This window comes from Herpailurus yagouaroundi, unplaced genomic scaffold (assembly GCF_014898765.1).
Source record: "Herpailurus yagouaroundi ecotype Mexico unplaced genomic scaffold, PumYag 184, whole genome shotgun sequence".
Classification (NCBI taxonomy): domain Eukaryota; kingdom Metazoa; phylum Chordata; class Mammalia; order Carnivora; family Felidae; genus Herpailurus; species Herpailurus yagouaroundi.
Window position 1 is genome coordinate 28,534,769 of NW_024412415.1, and position 21,702 is coordinate 28,556,470.

Below are 21,702 nucleotides of genomic sequence, written 5' to 3' on the forward strand. Positions count from 1 at the left end.
GCTGCACTGGGTATGGGTCCTGCTTAAGATTCTCTCTCTCTCTCTCTCTCTCTCTCTCTCTCTCTCTCTCACACACACACACACACACACACACACATTCTCTCTCTCTTTTTTAGAGAGAACTCTAAAAAATAATAATAAAATTAAAATAAGTTAAAATTTTTTAAATTTTTAAATTTTATGCTTATGGACTGTGCTTTTGTATTCCTCTTTCTAGCCTAGGCCTCTCCTCTGAGCCCCATGCTCATATACCTAATGTTTACCTGACATTCCATCCTTTGAAATCTCACAGGCATTTCGCTCTTAGTGTGTCCTTATTGGACTTGATTCTTACCCATCATTTCGAGCCTGGTCTTCCTCATGTCTTTGTCATCTCCTTAAATAGCACCATCATTTACCAAGAGCCAGAAACCTGGAAGTCATTTTGGCCTCCCCCTTTCCCTCACATTGCATCCATCAGCAAGTCCTGTCAGTTCATACTGCCCACTCTCTCCATCTCTACTGCCACCACCCTGATTTCATCAACCAGTGCAGAATCTTCCCAATGAGTCTCCCTGCTTTCACAATTGCCTCCTTTAATCCATTCTCTGCAGTTTTAAACATCTAAGCCAAGTCGTTCAGCCCATCCATGTAAGCCTGTTCTGTGACCCTCTGTTGCACTGAGGATAAAATTTACACTCCTACATAGCTGGTCCCTGCCTTCCTCTCTGATGCCTCATCTCTTGTGCTGCCTCTCCATCCCTACGCATCAGTCATAGCCCTCTCTCAGGTTCTCAGCTGCCCCAAACTCTTCGCTTTACTGTCATTCCCTCCCTCAGTCTACATGAGGCTGGCTCTCTCCTCCCAACTATGTGTCTCACTTTACGTGCCACTTACTCAGGACCTCCCCTGAGCAACCTCAATAGACCACCTTATTCTTAGTTATCCTGGCACCATCACAATTAGAATTATTCTGTCTAGCATTCATCACAATGTGTAATTATTTAATTCATTTATTTGTTCTTTCATTACTTGTCTCTCTTCCTAGCATATAAGCTCCAGTAGGTAGATACTTTGGTCTTCACTGTTGTGTAACAGAGTACCTCTTGGCTTTTCATCATTGTTTTTTAAATAAACTTTTGGAAGGCTCAGCAATTATGCAGCTGAAAAAGAAATGCTGTGCCCTCTTGTTCCCTTAAATACTAAAGGTTCATACTAAAGTAACTTGGACGTGTCCTACTTTCTTGCAAGTATTAAGAGCCAGCTAACACAGAAATTATAAACTGGGCCCAGATTATATAACATGTATCTTCTCTTGGGTATTCCATTAGATGCTGACTTCTAATTACCCTCTAGGTTTGGCATTTGAATATTGCAAAGCGCACACCTATGGGTTAGCGTCTGTTGACTAGGTTAGTTCTGTTTGTCTTTGTGGAACTCCGCAATACATGACCTACATCATATGTCTCTTGAAACACACCCCAGCTGTTGAAAGTATCCTAGATTTTCCTTTATCTTTGGTTACTCTACATGTTTAATCAGCTTGCTGTTATTACCCAAACTGCTTTATTTTCCTTTTGCAGACCTTCATAAGTCCTCATTATGGAATAAATTTGGTGTCAACATATATAATTGTGGTACTCATGGGCATTTGGGCATTCTTTGTTGCTGGCGGCAGCTGCCGAAGCCTGAAACTGTGCCTACTCTGCCAAGACAAGGACTTCCTCCTTTTCAATCAGCGTTCCAGATAACCTCTGACAACCAGCACCTGCCAAACAGTAAGCTGCATCTTTAGAGGAAGCACAACTGTGCCTTTTTCTAAAAGTTCCTTTTCCTGGTGGGATTTAGAAAAAACAAAACCCTCTAGATAAATAAAATATGACTTCATGCAGCATCTCTGGAAGGATACAGCAGTGGATGTACACATCCTGGCTATACATTAGAATTGAATCCCTTGGGAAAGCGTAAAGAATATTGACATCTGGGCTTCGCCCTCCACATATAATTGGTCTGGGCATTTGGTCATTTTTAAAAGCTTTTCCCAGATGACTCTGATGTGCAGCCAGGTTGATAATCATCAGTGTCCACATAGGAACTTTCTGAGAACACCATAAATGAATAAAAGTCTGATGTTTAGCCGTCTCTCAACTCAGCTTGTGCTGAGCAGGTAAATCTCTGACTGTCAGATCCTGCTTAGCCTTTGTCTTTTTAAGTTATGAAGTCACAAAACGCTAAAGGGCTCTCACCCCTGTGAACTTTTCATGTTCTTTATTATACCCTAAATTTATGAGAACATGGTAGGTTGTGCTTCTAAATGCAATAGTAAATTGCACTGACTTACTATGATAATTTAGCCAAAGTAAGCTAGTGATTAACAAGCTGCATTTTTTCCTGTAGTTTTACATTCTGGATTCTGCTTTTTGAGGCATTACTTTGTTCGTGAGCGTAGATTCAGTTTCTTTACCTAAAAATCAATTATTTTCTGATTTCTGGGAAGTTATTATAAACCAAGAATTTTTGTGCAACTTCCGTAAATCTTTCCTGGGTTTAAGGCTTTTCGTGAGCTGTGCCCCGAGGCAGTGTTTACCAGCTGAGTGCTAGCAACCAGCTGGGCTAGTTGGGGTGAAGTCCATTGTTCTATCTCTGAGCAGTTCTGCAGGTTGCTGAGTGATGTACCCTGGGACACGCTTCACTAGAGCTGGTGAAAGTTCAAAAGCATGAGGAAAATAAGCCAGTAGAATGATGTTGACACTTTAAATTTGCTCCTGTGATACTAGCCAGTACTTCCTCCTCCTCACCAAGTGATGTAGTGCAGAATTAGAAATATGTCTTAAACTGCCAAATCGATGCTTTTACAGAATCCGTATAATCTTTAGAGCTAGCAAATGTCTCTGGGTTTTAGTAGCAGATACAACACTCCCTTTATAGGAATACCCAAGGTGTTCAGCTTCTGAGCAGCCCTTTTGATTTCCTTTATAAAGAGGAAATGCCAGTGAATTGTGCCTTTACTAACTAGAAATTGCTCCCAGTTAATGGCTTTTAGAGAGTGGATGGTGTGAAATGAAAATTCCCTACACATTAAAGTGATAAGCTCAATGGATCCCATATGTGCAGTAGAACACCCAAAAGAAATGGGAGCAGCAGTGAGAGAGAGCTCACCAGTGCCATGACAGATGGAAGAATTGAACGGTACTGTGATGGGAAAGAATAATGAACATGTCTAAAGTGGAAATGTGGCCAGTGTTTTGGGCTAGCCACACATCATTCCAGGGGCCAGACCTTTCACATGAACTAGATCTTTCTCGGTGAAATCTCCCCCCATGTTTAAATTATGAGAATTTCTCAATCTAGGGATTCAAGAGAAATAGGATTTCTAGCAAGGCTGTAAACAGTCCCATAACAATTACAGTTATTACCCTAAAGTTCACTTCACAACACTAATACCGACGCTTCCACTGGAGTTTGCAGTTTTCCCCCTTTATACAAAGCTTTCCTTAGATGAAAAGAGCCACAGGAAGAGTCAAAGGCATAGAGACTGAGCAGTGAAATTTACTGTGCAGAGTTATGGGAAACAGGATACCCACTGAACTGCCCTTTATTCCTATAGGAATGTGGTGTTCTTTGATGAACAGAATAAGAAAAATACATAGTTGGTTATTAGTATTGACTTACACATCTCTTAAATGGATAGTCTGATAAAATATTTGATCTGTAAAGTATTGAAAAATCCGAGAATATTAGTCGTACACCTTCCTGCCCTCTGAGGATATCTTCTGTGCTTTAATAGTTTAATATTAAGTAAAGAAGCTGGGATATGGTACAATCTTATTTATAAAAATTTCTCAGGCCAGAGGAAAATTTTCTTTGATGCTAAGACTTGTCTGAGGAAATTATTTTTGACTCCCTATGAATAAAGGAACTTTGTAATCCTGATTTCTCTTAAAATGTGAGCATTGCCATAGTCAGCTTAGGCACTGTTGTCATAAATAGCCCTGATTTGCCTGATGCCAAGGACACCCAGAAGGAGAGGAGAGGATAGTACTCCTCTGTTGCTGTGTATATATCGAGGTGCCTTTTTTTTTTTTTAACATTTGTTATATCTATGGTGAGCCTTCTGAGCCCTGATAGTATTTGTAGAGGAGGTGGTATTGATATTTTGTTGATATTGATATTGATATTGATGTTTTCCTCTGCACAAAGCTTTCTCAGTTTGGAAGGAAATGTGGGTTATAGAGTTAAAGTTGACCTTGGAATATGAATATTGTTGCAGTGCTTGAATATTTTGCCATGTGATTAATAGAGATTGGTTTTGTTGCTCTCTAATAAATTTGTATTTATTTTGTATTTAAGTCAGTAGTTGTAACTGCAGAAGTTTTGTTACCTCAATCCTGGCCCACCTGGCTGGTCATATAGTAAGTAGCAGTTTCTTTTAGAGCATCTAATGAAAACATGGCTGAAAGGAAGAAATGATGATTAATGGCAGATTGTCTAGAGAATGGTTTTTGTTCTCAATGTTAATTTTTTATTTTAAATCACACTTCGGTGTTCGCTGAGAGTGGTAGATTCACATCAAAAATATTAGGTGTTCTTATCCATAGAGTTGGTGCAGTATAAGCAGTTGTTGACAGAAGTTTCCTCTTTCCTGCTACTCCTCCCACTTCCCAGTCACCTCATACTAGCGCCAAGACAGGGATTAGCTGTCATTATGGGCCTGAGGGCTCCAGGGAGGCCAGGGTGGCGGCCTGTCTTGGGCAGCGGCAGCCTGATCCCCAGGAAGAGCTCCTTGAAGGTGCTAGCTTTCGTTAGCTAACTGTTTCTTAGGCCCTGCTATTCCTAACTCTGGGTGGACCAAGTAGGTATCACAACAAACCAATTTTAAAGTGCTTTGCTTAGAGCATTTTGTTTATGATTGCAGTGTTTACAGTTCTCATTTAATACAAGGCTTTACTTCTATTAAATTCTAGTGTTTAGAGAGGTGGGGTACTGTATGTATCATTTTATGTAAGTATGCAATATGTATCATTTTATATAAGTTACGCCGTTATGTCATGTATCCTTGTAATGTCAGGCCTTGCGTTCAGTACACAATGCAATAGACTCTTTGCAGACCTGTATTTTTCAGTGAACAATAAAAATATTGTTTGGCACTATTCATTTCCCATGTTTCCTCTTTTTGGAGTAGTGTATCCTTCAGTATGTGTTGTTACAGTTTTTGTCTCTTATAAAACTTGGCTGTATATTCTGTTGTTTATGACTGGTCAGCTCTGAGACTTTTTAATTTTTTTTTTCAACGTTTATTTATTTTTGGGACAGAGAGAGACAGAGCATGAACAGGGGAGGGGCAGAGAAAGGAAGACACAGAATCGGAAACAGGCTCCAGGCTCTGAGCCATCAGCCCAGAGCCCGACGCGGGGCTCGAACTCACGAACCGCGAGATCGTGACCTGGCTGAAGTCGGACGCTTAACCGACTGCGCCACCCAGGCGCCCCATCTCTGAGACTTTTTAAAGAGAAATCTTTGTTACCTTAAAATTCCTAAGGCCTATTTCATTTCTGTGTGTTCAGAAACAGTTTGGTGCAGAGAAGTTCTTTGAGGTGTTCTAAACCAAGTGGAAGATTATTCTTGAAGATCCTAGAATCACCTTGAAAAATCTCCTCTAAGTAATTTTTTTTAAAAAGTTTATTTTGAGAGAGAGAGAGAGAGAGAGGGAGTGCATGAGCAGGGGAGGGACAGAGAGAGAAGGAGAGAGAGAGAATCCCAAGTAGGCTCTGCACTGTCAGCGTGGAACCCGATGTGGGGCTTGAACTCACCAAACTGTGAGATCATGACCTGAGCCTAAGTTGGACACTCAACCGACTAAGCCACCCAGGCATCCATCTTTCTAAGTAATTGTAAAACAATGAATTTATAAAACAGCATGTAATAGTAGCTAAAGATGGGAATTGGTTGACAAAGAGAGTATAGTTTACTTTCTACCCAGTGACCCTGAGCAGCCTATAGAGTCCTTATGTTTTTTCTCTCCTTGATGTGGAGGCAGGGCAGCTGAGGGGTTGAGCTTGGCTTTCACCATCAGACAGGCTGTGAAGAGAATTGTTATGGCCTGAAACGCAAACCATGTGATACCTGTTCACTCTGGTTTGAAATGAGGCTGCTCAGGTTTATGTTGACTGTGTTATTCTGTGAAATAACCTCAGAGACCAAGAGCCTTTTGGTTGTAACTTGTAAGCCAGTGGAAGAGATGTACATTCTGTAGGTAACAGCCCAGATTTGTGTACAATTTTTTGGCCCCTTCCCACTGAAACTGTGGCTCTAATTTAATTGTTTGATATTTAGTTGGAACAAGGATTTCTCTGTGACCAGCCTCAACACATGAGAAACCTCCAATGGAAAGAAGTACATATTTTATCTTCATCTCATTGAAAATGTTGAATAGAAGGAGCTACTTAACTGGCTTTTGGATTTAGTCTTAGTAAAAGAATTGGGGACTTGACACATTCTAAGGCGACTGTAATTATGAGCCCTGAGCAGGTCCTGGCTTTAAGACTCAATAATACAAGGTACGTGTTGCATGAGTATGGATCACTGGAAACCTTTCTTCGATTTTGTAGTAAACCATTCTTTTTTCAGTGCTTGAGCAAAATCAGAGATGGAGTTTGTAGTGTTTAATCAGGGCCTAGCATGCACAGAACACTGTATTAGATACTTTAAAAAGATGGAAAAGAACAAGATGGTGGAGATCTTTGTTCTCTGGGAACTTATAATCGCACCGCACAGATTAAAACACATAAAGATTACTTTAAGGCAACTAAAAATGTACCACCAATTAGGAAATAATACAGAATAGCTTGAGTGCATGATACTTGCAATTTTAGTGGTAGATGAAAGGCACCTGGGTAATGGATGTAGCTCCAGAGGAGAAGGTGTGACTGAGGACTGAACCCTGGGAAACTCCCAACTGAGAGGTTGGAAAGGGGAAGTGGAATTGTGCCCTGAAGGAGGGAGGAAAACCGGGAGGTGGCCAGAGAGGGGAAAGTATGTCACATACTGTTGGATAATGAGTAAGATGAGAAGTGAGAATTGATCATTGCATATGAAGAGATGGAATTTCATTGTATGGATGAACACCTAAATGGAGTGGGTTATAAATATTGGGGGATAAGGACGTAGACACAGCATATTGGGTACAGACAACCATTATAATTGTAGTACGGGAATGGGATGATAGCCTGAGGAGTATGAGGGGGCAACAGAGGATGTCTTTCTCCCCCCTCCCCGGCCCCCATAATTTATCATTATAACAACATGTTTATATGAAGATGGGAATTATTTAGTGGAAAGGGAAAATTGATTGATGCAGGAGATGGGGAGGATAGTTGCCAAAGCAAAGTACCTGAGGGAAGAGTAGAGTGAAATTTTTAGTATTAAATGCTTATATTGGGTAAGTCAGAATGCTTAAAATAGATGACTTCAAGCTTTTTCTTAAGAAACTAGAAAAAGAGCAAACTGAAGTTTACAAAATAAGCAGAAGAAAGGAAATAATGAAAAGAATAGCAAAAATCACATAGAAAGCAGAAAAACAATGGAGAATTTTTTTAAAATTTTTTTTAACGTTTATTTATTTTTGAGACAGCGAGAGACAAAGCATGAACGGGGGAGGGTCAGGGAGAGGGAGACACAGAATCCGAAACAGGCTCCAGGCTCTGAGCTGTCAGCACAGAGCCTGACGTGGGGCTCGAACTCACGGACCGCGAGATCATGACCTGAGCCGAAGTCGGCCGCTTAACCGACTGAGCCACCCAGGTGCCCCTGGAGAATTTCAATAAAACAAAAATCTAGCTTTTTGAGAAAATCACTACAATTGATAAAGCCCTGGCAAGATTGGTAAGGGAAAAAAAGAGGGTACAAATTATGACTATCACTACAGATCCTACGTTTATTAAATAAAAATAGAATATTATAAACAACTTAATGCCAATAAATTAAAAACTTAGATGAAATGGACAAATAGCTTTAACAACTCACCCAAGAAGAAATTGAAAATCTGAATAACTCTTCAGACTATGATAATTATTTATTAAACCTGCACACCTATATATTGAGTAACAGGAACTGAAATAGGCTTTTAGTGTAAATTTTAATCTGAGCAGAAGCTGGATTGTATTAAATGTTTGTTGCAGATCTAAGTACCAGAGGCTTCAGATTCCTCTAGTGTCCTGTTTTGGTCTCCCCTCTTGACTTTGGGCTTCTCTATATGCTCCTTGTCAAAGAAAGTCTAAGTCTTACAGCTCTTTCAGCTATAATCCACTGTTATTATGTTGGAAACCTATTGGTGTGACAGTAAAAGACATAAGAGAAAGAAGGTGTCCTATAATCTTAAGAATAAATTTCAATTTTGTAGTGGGCCTGCATCCTTAAACTAAGCGTCTCTTAACTTTTTACCCCCCTGGGTAAGACAGGAAAGCCAAAGAGGGCTAGAGTGGGAGGAATGCCTTCCCCCCAGGTAGGATAAGGCTCTTATAAGGTCTTTTTCTGTGGAGAGTAAGTCTTTGTTATGGATAACACTGGGCATAATTTATAATATTTGATCTTACCCTTTCCCTGCCTGAGCCATAGGGGGTGGTCCATGAGATTGTGGTCATGTTCCTAGAGGTAAAACCTAGAAAAATGTGAGCCTCTTAAGACTGTGTGCTAGTCTTAGGGATTTCTCACTGTTAGGCTACTACACACTCAGACTGCAGCAGTTTGTTAAAATTAGCCTGTAAGTGTCCCTATCTATTTATGACTCTGGTGGCTTCTGCCCTAGGCAAGCAAATCTCAGTTGTGACTCTGCAGATTCCCCTGTCTTTCAAGATTTCAGGGTGGTGGCGTGTCCTGAGACTCAGTTCTCTAAGAAGTGCAAAGCATTATTGATTGTTAATTGGTTTAGTGTTTTCTTGTAAGGATGGGAGCGACAGCTTCCAAACTTTTTACTTATTGGAGCTAACCAGAATTCCCCTGTCTCTATTAAAGAAATTGAATTTGTAGTTTTCATGAGGGCAATTCCTAGAAGGCTTCATTGGAGAATTCTACCACACAGAAAGAAAAAAGGAGAAGGAAACAATACTGATTCTACACAAACTGTTCTACAAAATAGAAGGATGGCACACTGTCCAGTTCATTCTATGAGCATTACCAATGATAACAAGACCAGACAAAGATATTATAAAGGAAAACAAAAATAAAAGCTACAGATCAGTATCTATCATGTATAAACATGTAAAAATCTTCAACAGTCTTTTGGCAAATTGAATCCAGTAATATATAAAAGATAAAATGAATGTGACCAAATGGAGTTTATCCCAATAATAAAAAATTAGTTTAACATATAAATACCATTCAGTTCACCATGTTAACAGACTAAAACAAACAAACATGATCATATCAACAGATCCAAAAAAGCTTTTGACAAAATCTAAATTCCATTTTTTTAAATTAAACAACTCTCAGCAAGCTAGGAATAGAAAGGGAGTTCTTTGACCTGAAAAGAAGACATCTATGTAAAACCTGTGTCTAAGGCCATGCCTAATGATAAAGTACTGAATGCTGTCTCCACTAAGATTGAAAACAAGGCAAGAATGTCCACATTCACCACTTTGATTCAACATTGTACTGGAGGTACAAAAAGACAAAAGGAAATAAGTCATCGATCAAACAGGAAGAAATGAAATTTTCTTTTTTCAGATAATATGAATTATTAGTGTAGAAAATCCTAAGGAAGCTACAGAAAGGTGATTACAACTAATTAGTGAACTTAGTAGGGTCATAGGATATAAGACCAACATAGAAAAATCAATCATGTTTCTCTATACAAGCAGCAAACAATTGGAAATTGAAATTGGTTGGCTCTCTGGAACTAGTTTGCTTCTCAGACTGTAGTGAAGGGCCATTTTAAAAAAACCTTCTAATTCATTGCAGATCAATACTTTTGTAAAATACAACAAAAATGAATTATTATAAAAATGTAATAAAACATTCAAATTACAAACCCAAAATTGTTGTTGTTAGAGTCAACAGATATAAAATTACATTCAGTAAATAAACCAAAGCAAACACAGAGGAAAAAAAGAAGTACAAAAATGTATACGTTTTATTGACCATGTGCTTATAGGCAGTTAATATGGAACCAATATTATACTCAAAACTTTCTGTTCTATAATAACTGAACAAAATGTCATAATGAAAAGGATATTCTCCATGTTGAATGCCTATTTAACACACCATGAAGCTTTTTTATGTAATAAATAATCTTGTATCCTGTTTCTTAATTTACCTAGTCTATTCAAAGAATAAAGCATGTTTATAGTATTTCTGTGTTTATCATACTAGTTACCAAAATATACCATAAATCTACAGTAATGGATATGGATAGAAGATTCAGGAGCAGGCCAATGTGTATATGAAAATCTAGTATATAATAAAATCAGCATTTTAAATTAACAGGGGAAGAATCAGCTATTCAATAATTGGGCTATTTAATAATTTGATTATATTCGGGGGAAAATGTACAGCCAGGTCTTTCACTTTTACTGTAAAACAAAATCTAAACATTAAAAATTCAAATGCAAGAAGTAAAACTAGAAAATAACTAGAAAAAAAATTAGACTACAGTTGATCCTTGAAAAATGTGGGGGGGGGGGGTAGTGGTGTTGACTCCCCCGCCCCCTGCATGCAGTTGAAAAATCTGTGCATGACTTTTGACTCCCTAAAAACTCAACTAGCACTAGCCTTACTGTTGACTGGAAGCCTTACTGATGACATAAATAGCCAATTATCACATTGTATGTGTTATATGTATTACATACTGTTTTCTTAAAATAAGCTACAGAAAAGAAAATGTTATTCAAAAATTATAAGAGAATGGGAATGCAAGCTGGTGCAGCCACTCTGGAAAACTGTATGGAGGTTCCTCAAAAAACTAAAAACAGAACTACCCTACAACCCAGCAATTGCACTACCAGGCATTTATCCACGGGATACAGGTGTGCTGTTTTGAAGGGACACATGCACCCCCATGTTTATAGCAATACTATAGACAATAGCCAAAGTATGGAAAGAGCCCAAATGTCCACCGATGGATGAATGGATAAAGATGTGGTATATATATATACACAATGGAGTATTACTCGACAATCAAAACGAATGAAATCTTGCCATTTGCAACTGCATGGATGGAACTGGAGGGTATTAGGCTAAGTGAAATTAGAGAAAGGCAAAAATCATATGCCTTCACTCATATGAGGACTTTAAGAGACAAAATAGATGAACATAAGGAAAGGGAAACAAAAATAATATAAAAACAGGGAGGGGGACAAAACAGAAGAGACTCATAAATATGGAGAACAAACTGGAGGGGTGGTGGGAGGGAGGATGGGCTAAATGGGTAAGGGGAATTAAGGAATCTATTTCTGAAATCATTGTTGCACTATATGCTAACTAATTTGGATGTAAATTTTAAAAAATAAAAAAAATTGAAAAAAATTATAAGAGAAAATACATTTATAGTACTGTACTGTAAGTTTACATTGTAAGTTTACATCATCTGTTTACAAGATGAATTGTCAGTACCTACATCAATATTGCCTTAAATGATGCAAAACATGTATGTTATATGTATTACTAACACTAGACATCAAAAATGAAAAGATAATGTGAAAAAGAAACTCATTTATTTACAGGTATAAGAACTCATGCATTGAGAAGCAGCAATATGATTGCTTTATGGTAACCATATATTTATGTAATCAATAAGATTGCTTCATGGTAGCCTAGCCTACACTCTGATGAATTAATTGTTATAAGATTATTATGGCTTACAGTATTACAGTCATATTCATAATACAGTATTGGAAATATTGTTGCTAAAAAAAAAAACGCTTGTGATGATAGGCTGATATGCAGTTTCTCTAATTATAAGAAGCATACTGTAATTCCTGAAAGCAAAATTATAAAACAGAAAACTAACACATTATTAACTTTATGTTAAATATCACTCATCTTATGCCTATGTGAGGATAGGCTCTCCACTCCCATACAGGCTTCACATGCAGTGTTCTACATGATGAACACTTAGGCGATGATGGTAATGGTGACACAAAATGTCTCACACAATTATTGTACAGTTGTTAGATTTTCATATGAAGACACTCACATATATACATAACACGTAAGTTTGTTGGCTGTACAGCATGATTGATTATTTTTATTTTATTTTATTTTATTTTTATTAAATTTTTTTTTCAACGTTTATTTTTGGGACAGAGAGAGACAGAGCATGAACGGGGGAGGGGCAGAGAGAGAGGGAGACACAGAATCGGAAACAGGCTCCAGGCTCTGAGCCATCAGCCCAGAGCCTGACATGGGGCTCGAACTCACGGACCGCGAGATCGTGACCTGGCTGAAGTCGGACGCTTAACCGACTGCGCCACCCAGGCGCCCCAGCATGATTGATTATTAAGTGGAAGTGAATCACCATAAAGGTCTTCATCCTCGTCATCTTCACATTGAGTAGGCTGAGGAGGTGGAGAAAGGAAGGATCGGTCTTGCTATCTCAGGGCTGGCAGAGGTGGAAGAGGTCAAAGGGGAGGCAGGAGAGGCAGGCACACTCAGTGTAACTTTATGGAAATGCATCGCAACTTCTGACTTTTTGTATTTTCATTTCTCTAAAAATGTTTCTATCCAGTATCAATTGTTTTTCCACCGTTTGTTTTAGTTTCAGTGCCTGTATCGTAGAAGGGTCCATGTTGTAGAAGTCACAAGCAGTCTTGAATAATCAGAACCCTTCTGCCAGATTGTCTAACATCCACTTGTTTTCTGGCTTCTGCGACTCCTTCTTTGTCTCCGTCCTCATCATCTGGCACTAGTTCCAAAGCATTCATTTCCATCAAGTTGTCTTCTGTTCATTTTTCTGGTGTGGTGTCTATTAGCTCTTGAATTTCTCTAAGATCCTTGAAACTCTCACCCTCCACCTTTTTTTTTGCCATATATAATCTCTAGGACTGGCCCTGTTGTAAATCCTTTGAAGTCATGTTTAACATCTGAGCACAGCTTTCTCCAGCAGGAATTTATTGTTCCTGGCTTGATGCTTTCATGGCTTTTTCTATAACAATGATTGAATCTTCGATGATGTGACCCTTCCAGACTTTCATAATGTTTTCCCTTTCAGGGTTCTTTTCCATAGTGTTGACAATCCTTTCCATAGAGTATTATGTATAATGAACCCTAAAGGTCTTAATGACCCCCTGATCTAGAGACTGAATTAGAGATAATTGTGTTTGTGGGTAAGTAAACCACTTTGATGCCTTCTGTGTTGAGCTCATGGAGTTCTGGGTGAGTAGGGACATTGTCCAGTATCATAAGAACTTTAAAAGGCAGTCACTTACTAGAGATCCTGTCTGGCTCAGTAGGAACAGCATGCAGTTCTTGATCTTGGGGTGGTGAGTTCAAGCCCCACATTGGGTGTAGAGATTACAAAAAAAATAAACATTAAAAAAAAAAAAAAAAAAGCCTGGCTGTCACTTACTGGCAAGGTTCTCCCTAACTTCAGGAACATTGATGGAACCAATCCAGAAAAAGAGTTCTGTTGTCCTCGTGTCGTGTAACCAAAAGATTGGCACCTGGTCTTTTTTTCCCTTCAAGGCTCTGAGCTGAGTAGCATTACAGATAAGGACAACCCTGACTGCATCTGCACAGAACAGTAGAGGTAGCCTATTCCTTCCTGCCTTAAATCCTGTTGCTTAATTCTTTATTAAGAAATGCCCTTTGTGCCTTTTTCTTCCCCCCTAGAATAGGGCACTTTTGTCTGTATTAAAAACCTGTTCAGGCAGATAATTCTTCTTTCAACAGTGATTTTCTTAACAGTGACTAGGAGCTCATCTGTTGCCTCTTGGTTGGCAGAAGCTGTTTCTCTTGTTATCTTGACACTTTTTAAGCCAAACCTCTTTCTAAAAGTATCAAACCACTCTGCTGGCATTAAATTTTCCAGCTTTCGATCCTTCACCTTCCTTTTGCTCTGAGTTGTCACATAATCACTTTTCTTTTTCTCAAATCATGATTAGAGTATATAGGAATGCCTTTCTTATAGCAAGCCTGCACTCACATTAAGGGTGCATTTTCAGTACAAGGTAAAGGTGTTTTGCAAAAAAGTGCAAGATTTTTTGCACCTGCTGGCATAGCTGCAGTGACAGCTTTGTGAATTTTGGTTTTGTTGTTGTTGTTGTTTCCCACAATGGTCCTTACACTGGATTAATTTGCCTTGAAAAAGCAGGCAACCGCAGCTGCAGACCTCAAAGTATGGTGCAATTCCACTTTTTCTTGTAACGTCGTGACTTATGTTTCTTGGCAATGTTTCCAGCATTACTTAGTGGTACTTCAGAAGGGTCCTGTGGTGGTATTCCAGGTTTATAGTATTGCACTAAACATAATGAAAACTATGTGAGACCTGAGAGAGATCACTTTTTACTGTGATACGCAAAAATACTGGAGAGGTAAATTGGTCATGCAGAGACGATTAGCGTCACACAGCGTTTTAAGCAGATGCTTGCGAAGCTTGAGTCCACCTCAATAGCAACAGGAGGTGGCTGTGAACTATTACAGTAGTACGTTATGTATTGCAGTTAATTTTATGCAGTTAAGATTTAATGCTGCATTTTTGTGTGTTTACATTTGTCCTGACTAATGGCGCCATGTAGGTAAACTTTAACTTTTTATGATAGATTTGTGTATTTTTCATGGAAATAAATGATAAAGTAGACCATTATCTACATCTTTTGTATGCATGACATACCTAACATTTTCTTAATTTTTTTTTATATTTCTAGGCTATGCAGTTGTCTAAGTTTTTTTTAATTGTTGCAAGTCTCCAAAATTTTTTCAATAAATTTATGGAAAAAAATCTGCCTGTAAGTGGACCAGCACAGTTCAAACTTGTGCAGTTCACGGGTCAACTGTGGTTTCATAATCTTAAGGTAGATAGAGTGTTTCTCAGCACTTTACTATAAATCACAAAGGGGGAAAAATGGATGGATTTAACTGCATAAATTTAAAACAGCAAAAGATACCCTAAAGAAGAAGACTGGGAGAAATATCTTTGGCATATATTACAAAGAATTGCCACCTATAATATATCAGAAGCTTCTATAAATAAAAAGATGACTGATTTAGTGAAGTGATCAAAGGAGGTCAACAGATAATTCACAGTATGTAAATGTAATAGCCAACAAACATAAGATAAAATGCTAAACTATTAATAATAAAAAAAATAACACAATTTTTAGATTTATCAGATTGTGAAAGGTGCAAAAGATTGATAATATCAAGGGTGGTTGAACATATGGTGGAAACAGCATGTTGTGAGATAGCAAATGAGTACAACCTTTTGGGTGGTAATTTAGCAAAATTTATTGTATCTATAAAATGTTGAGATATGCATATTTTGAGCCAGCAGTTCCTTTTCTGGGAATTTATCCTATTAAAATATATCCAAGTGCAAAAGGATCTTGCATTAGTATTGGAAGGTAAGGAATTTGCAATGTCTGTCAGTACAGCTTTGCCTCAAGGAGCAGAATACTTAATAGCCATTAAAAAGAATGAGGATGTTCTTTGTTTTATTAGGAAACAAAAGCAAGGTATAGACCATTCTTCCATTCAGCACATATTTCTTAGGCTAGGCATTGTGCTAGATACTGAGAATACAAGAGTGAAAGTAGACAGGTATGATCCTAGCCCTTGTAAAGCATGCAATATGTATCCTATTAGTCCATTTTATTAAAAATTTAAAATAAATATTAAAATATGCACACACTTACATAAAAGCCAGAAAGATAAAACTAAATTACTAGCAATTTTTATTTTAGGAGTTAGGATTATGGGGGACTTTTGGTTTTATACAGATATTATTTGTATTTTTTAATTAGCATATATTGTTTTTGTAATCAGACAAAATGATAAGCCCTTTCGTGATTTTTGTTGTTCTTATTAGAAAGTGGATATCATTCGAGGCCTTTCACAATCTGATCCCAACCACTTTTTCCCTATCTTTGTTTCTCAGATGTTCTCAAACACATCCCTGAGAGCTCTTATTATCCACTGTGGACTTTCACACCTCTACCTTTTTGCTTTTGTTTTCATTTTCAACCAGAAAGCATCCTATTCCTCCTTCAAGGTCCTGCTCAAATTTTACCCTTTGTGAAGTCCTTCCTGATTAGACTCAAAACAAATGGCTTTCTCCACTGTTATCCTTCAGCATGTATTTTCTTAAATCAAGGAATAATTTACATATGATAAAATGCACAGATTTAGAGTATACAATTGGATGAGTTTTGACAAACGGATACACCTATTTGGTGAACACCACATCTATCAAGATATAGAACATTGCCTTTCCCCAGGTGGTTTCCTCATGCTCCTTTCTAGTCTATTCACCCCAGAGGTAATTGCCAGTTACAACTTCTATCGCCATAGATTAGTTTCACTTGTTTTGAACTTCATATAAATGGAGTAACACTAAATGTACTCTTTTGTGTCTGACTTCTTTCATCCAACATAATTTTCTGAAACTGATCCATGTTTTTGTGTATATCAGTAATTTACAACTTTTTGCTAAATACCATTCCATCTTTTGGATATACAATTTGTTTATCCATTCTTCTGTTGATAGGTACATAGTATTCTTTTCATATTACTCTTCTTTATATTATGTTTAGTGTTTTCTGCCTGCTTCCCCAGAAGAGACTGTGATACCAATTATCACTGAATATAGGAACTCTATCTAAATCATGTTTGAATCTCTATCACTTAATCTATGCTTAGCAGACAGTAGTTATTCATTAAATTTTTGCTTTTGAATAAGGAGGTGTGAGAAAGGCAGTTGGAAATTACTTTGAATGATAGAGGAGAGATCAAGGAAAATGCTGTTCTGACAAAATGTGTGAGGTTTTCCACACCAAGCAATTCTACAGTTCTCAGTGGACACTGTGTACATGTTCTATAATTTAACTCATTTCTAACTAACTCCCCAGACCCACAGGTTAAAGGCTCAATCCCACAAGACTGCCCCCACTTCAAACACCAGTTTGTCTGACACCAGTTTGTCCCAGATTGTCACTTGTACTTCTGACCAGGTATAAGTTGTAAGTTTCCATGGCTCTCTTCTCAGGTCTCATGATTTGCTGGAACAGCTCACAAAATTCAGGGAAACATTTACTTATATTGACTGCCTTATTATAAAGGATATTACAAAGAATACAGATGAACAGCCAGATAGAGAGGTACATAGGTCAAGGTATGGGGAAGGGGCACAGAGCTTCCGTGTCCTCACTGGGTGTACCACCTTCCCAGCACCTCCAGGTGTTGGAAGCTCTCTGCACCCCATGGTTTAGAGTTTCTGTGGAGGTCCCATTATATAGGTATGATTGATTAAGTCATTGGCTATTGGTGATTGAACTCAATTCCCAGTACTCCCCTGGAGGTCAGAGGATAGGGCTGAAAGTTCCAACCTTCTAATCACATGGCTGGTTCCTCCGGCAACCAGCATCCCATCCTCCAAGCATCACCTCTTTAGCATAAATTTAGGTATGGCTTAAAGGGACTTATTATGAATAACATTTGGGATCTCTGTACCAGGAACTGGGAACAAAGACCAAGCACGTATTTATTATTATATTACAGTATCACAGGAGATTAATCCAGATTTCACCCAGTGGCTAAGAGAAGGTGATAAGCTCCAAAGCATGCTTGTCCAACTCCATGAAAGATTGTACGTTATTTAGGAAAACTTTTTTCTTAATTTTTTAAAATGTTTATTTTTGAGAGAGTGACAGAGCGTAAGCAGGGGAGGGCAGAGAAAGAGAGGGAGACAGAGAAGCCAAAGCAGGCTCAAGGCTCTGCACTGTCAGCACAGAGCCGGACACGGGGCTCAAAACCACGAACCATGAGATCACGACCCAAGCCAAAGTTGGACACTTAACCAACTGAGCCACCCAGGCGTCCCAGGAAAACTTTTCAAATGGTTATGTGTTGGGTGGCTGGGAAGGAAGGAAACTAAGGTGCATGAGATCTCTTGTTGGATGTCTAGGTATCTTGGGAAACTAGTTTCAGCAGACGAATGAACTGGTTATATTACCTGACTCACCAGGAGAGTCTTTGCTTCTTGTAGAGAAGGTGGTAGACCCTGTCATCACTGACACAAAGTTCCTATAGAGGTCTGCATCTGTCCTTGAAACTGTAGCCCTGTGTTTGTTGTCTTCATTGCAGGTAATTAAAAGTTAATATTTGATACTAGTGAAGTCAAGCGGAAACAATGACTTTGACTTCCAGTATCAAGAGGTCATAGCTGGTCATGTGAATAGAGAGCACACTTCTTCCTGGGCTCCCACCCACAGGGTGGGTCCCAGGGAAGGTGCCAGTCCTGGGCAGGCTTCTTCTAGATGGACCAGGAGGATAAGCTCTCAATGGAAACTCCAGGACAGGGCAGGGTGTCATTTGGCTGTGTGTGGGCGCACATTTAAAGTGTAAAATTTGACCAGTCTTGACCTATGCGGAGAAACCATCACCGCAAACAGGATAATGAACGTATCCATCACCTCACCAGTTTCTGGTACCCCTTTGTAATCCCTTCATCCCCCACCTTCCACCCCCACCTCATCTCTAGGCGACAACTGATCTGCTATCACTATAGTTTATTTTGCACTTTTTAGAATTTTATACAAATGGAATTAAAGTGTGTGTGTGTATGTGTGTGTGTGTGTGTGCATGTGCACACGTGTGTATTTATTCCTTCTCTCCAGTTCAGCCGTCAGATAGAGAAAGTTCAATGAATGTATCCTTGGGACACATTTGGTTTGCAGAAGTAAGAGGTGAGGGTTACATCCCAGGAGCTGTGCTGACTCCTTTTTCTACTTGCAGTTGGCAACCTTTGGACCGACTTTTCCTGAACAGAGGCCAGGGGTTAATATGACCAAGCAGAGTGGAGGCAGGAGGTGGTTGTTGACTTTCCAGAAATTGTTGGCACAAATGCCTTTATTGCCTTTAGCCTTTGGGGCTTTATGAGGTTGTGGCATGATTGAGATAAGCATAGTACGTTCTATTATAAGAAGGTGTTTTCATGTCACTGGAGCTGCGAAGGGCAGACCATACTGTCACTGCAGATCCTAGAGCCGCAGGAGCTGTGTCAACTTAGCCCAGAGCAAGAGCCCTGGTTTGGTTTCCTACTTACAAGGGCAGTGTTTCCTCTATCCCTGGGTTGTGAGATAATGGAGTGAAGGTAGGTTCAGTCTAGGATATACAGGTGGGAGACTTACTGAAGCCTCCCTGGTTGACCTGCAGTCATAACAATATGCTGACCTGGTTGCAATGATTTGTTTATGGTGAATAATTCTGTTACAAGGCACTGTGGCCCTTATCCCTACCCATTCAATATAAAATGAAAAGGCACATGTAGAGCATGGGGCCCCTCCTCTCCAGCACTGTCTGGGCCTTATGCCTTCTCTCCCACCCTCTCGTAGTGGAGTCTGAGCCAGATGACCATAGAGGATCATGCACTCCTGCCAGGCTGTGTACAATGTGGACATAGATGGCAATGCCAGAATGTGCGGTGGGCACCTCTGCTTCCCAGCAGGCCTCTCCAGAGGTCTCCTTTCCTCTTGTCTCAAGACTTCTCCCCACACCTGAATGGAAGGCAACTTATAGCCCCTTCCAATATGAGGGGCCAGGCCCAGCTGACAGTTCAAGGAACTCGGGTTTCAGGCATTTGCTCTCTTCAGGCTGGCCAGGACTGGAAGAGTGGAGACAAAGCAGCAATGTTGGGACTCTGAGATCAGGAAGAGGATGTTGTCGGGGAGGTGGGGGGGCAGGGGTGGGAAGAGGGGAGTTAGCACCTGGAACTTGGCCAGGGAAGTGCAGCAAGGTCCCCTAACAGGTTAACCAGGCATCCTTGTGCCTTTAGCTCAAACTCCTGCAAAGTCACCAGAATGCCCTAGTTGGAGTCACTACTGAGCACCTGGACCCCAGGGCCTGGCCAGGGGACATTGCCAGGGTGAGGAGGGCTGGGAGCCCCCATGGAGCTACAAGAAGAGGTGTGAGGGAAAGGAGATCTATGCCTAAGGTCTGCTGCTCTGTTCACCTTGTCCTGATTTTCTGTCTACCCTCTTTTCTTCTGTCGTCCATATCCACCCACCTGGATTCCCCCATTTTCTATCTCTCATCCCCCATCCCTTGCCCCTCAAAACTTTGTTCTTAGGTTGATTTTGCATGAAAGTTCTCTAGGTCTAACTCTCACAAAGGGTATGTCCCAGGAGGTGAGCGGTCCATATCTGCACAGTGGTTGTGCTGGCCTCTGGCCATATGTGGCTACTGAGCACTTAGGATGTGTCTAATGAAACTGAGAAAAAACTTGATGTATTTTCCTTTTTTTTTTTTTTTAATGTGTATTTTTGAGAGAGAGAAAGAAAGAGAACAAGTGGAGGAGGGAGAGAGGGGAACAGAGGATCTGAAGCTGGCTCTGTGCTGACAGCAGAGAGCCTGATACAGGACCTGAACTCTCAAACCGTGAGATGACCTTAGCCAAAGACACTTAACCAGCTGAGCCACCGAGGTGCCCCTGATTTATTTTACTTTAATCACTGTAAATTTAAAAGCTGATAATTGATTCAGTTATTTGGAAAACTTTTAAGTGTGTTTGGAGCAACTCCTGGCATGTGAATCTGCTTTTGCAACTGTAATTTTGTCAAATCTAAATACAGATCAAATATTTTCTTTTTTTTTTTTTAATTTTTTTTTTCAACATTTATTTATTTTTCGGACAGAGAGAGACAGAGCATGAACGGGGGAGGGGCAGAGAGAGAGGGAGACACAGAATCGGAAACAGGCTCCAGGCTCTCAGCCATCAGCCCAGAGCCCGACGCGGGGCTCGAACTCACGGACCACGAGATCGTGACCTGGCTGAAGTCGGACGCTTAACCGACTGCGCCACCCAGGCGCCCCCAGATCAAATATTTTCAATGAAAGTTCAGCATCTGAATCAAGATGTGGTGTAAATGTAAAAATACACTCTAGGTTTCAAAGACTTACTACAGGAAAAAAGAATGAAAATAACCTCATATCAAAATATTGATTACAAAGTGTAGTGTTTTGGACCCACTTTTTTCCTTTTGGGAGGTGTGGCTACTGTGAATGTTCATGTGTCTTGCATTATGTTGTCTTGTATTCTGTTGGGCTTTGTGCTCCAGAATGTCCATATAGCTGGATTTACAAGAGGAGGTAATGGCCAACCTGAAGAAGGACTTGAGTGTCACCTGGCATCCCATGGCTCTTGCCACCTCACATCCCTGATCATCAACCCTGATGAATCTTGAGTTCAGGGAATGGGGAGAGAGGCTATGGAGAGACGAGGGAGATGATTTCTGTTGCTCGCCCCAGCCTCCCCTCCCCTGTCGCCCCAGCCCCAATGGGAATGAGAGTCACAGGCACTCTGTGTATGCCTCGCTTCACCTGTCCTCACCCCAGAAGGATGCTAAAGGGGGCAAACTGAAGAATCCCTGTGTTCTGACCAAGAGACCATCAGAACCTGGAGGGGCTTATAGTGTTTCTATTCGAAAGCTGGGTCCACTGTTTTTTATCACCTACTGGAGCAAAATTATCCTTGGACAGTTCATCTATTTCCATCCTTGGACAACTAAAGTGAAGACTGGA

General features: G+C 39.8%; 1 protein-coding gene across 6 annotated transcripts in view; it reads left to right on the top strand.

The window, feature by feature from the left end:
• The window catches only part of APH1B (aph-1B gamma-secretase subunit), a 141,912-nt gene that overhangs the window by 37,157 nt on the left and 83,053 nt on the right, over positions 1–21,702 (top strand). For 4 of the 6 annotated variants that reach the window (XM_040492913.1, XM_040492910.1, XM_040492912.1 and 1 more), the window contains exon 6: positions 1,563–1,757. In XM_040492913.1, the coding sequence (XP_040348847.1) occupies positions 1,563–1,730 (168 nt within the window). In that variant the 3' untranslated portion in view covers positions 1,731–1,757. Of the gene's footprint in view, positions 1–1,562; positions 5,130–21,702 lie in introns of those variants that run through there. The other 2 variants (XM_040492914.1, XM_040492909.1) reach the window with 1 other exon arrangement.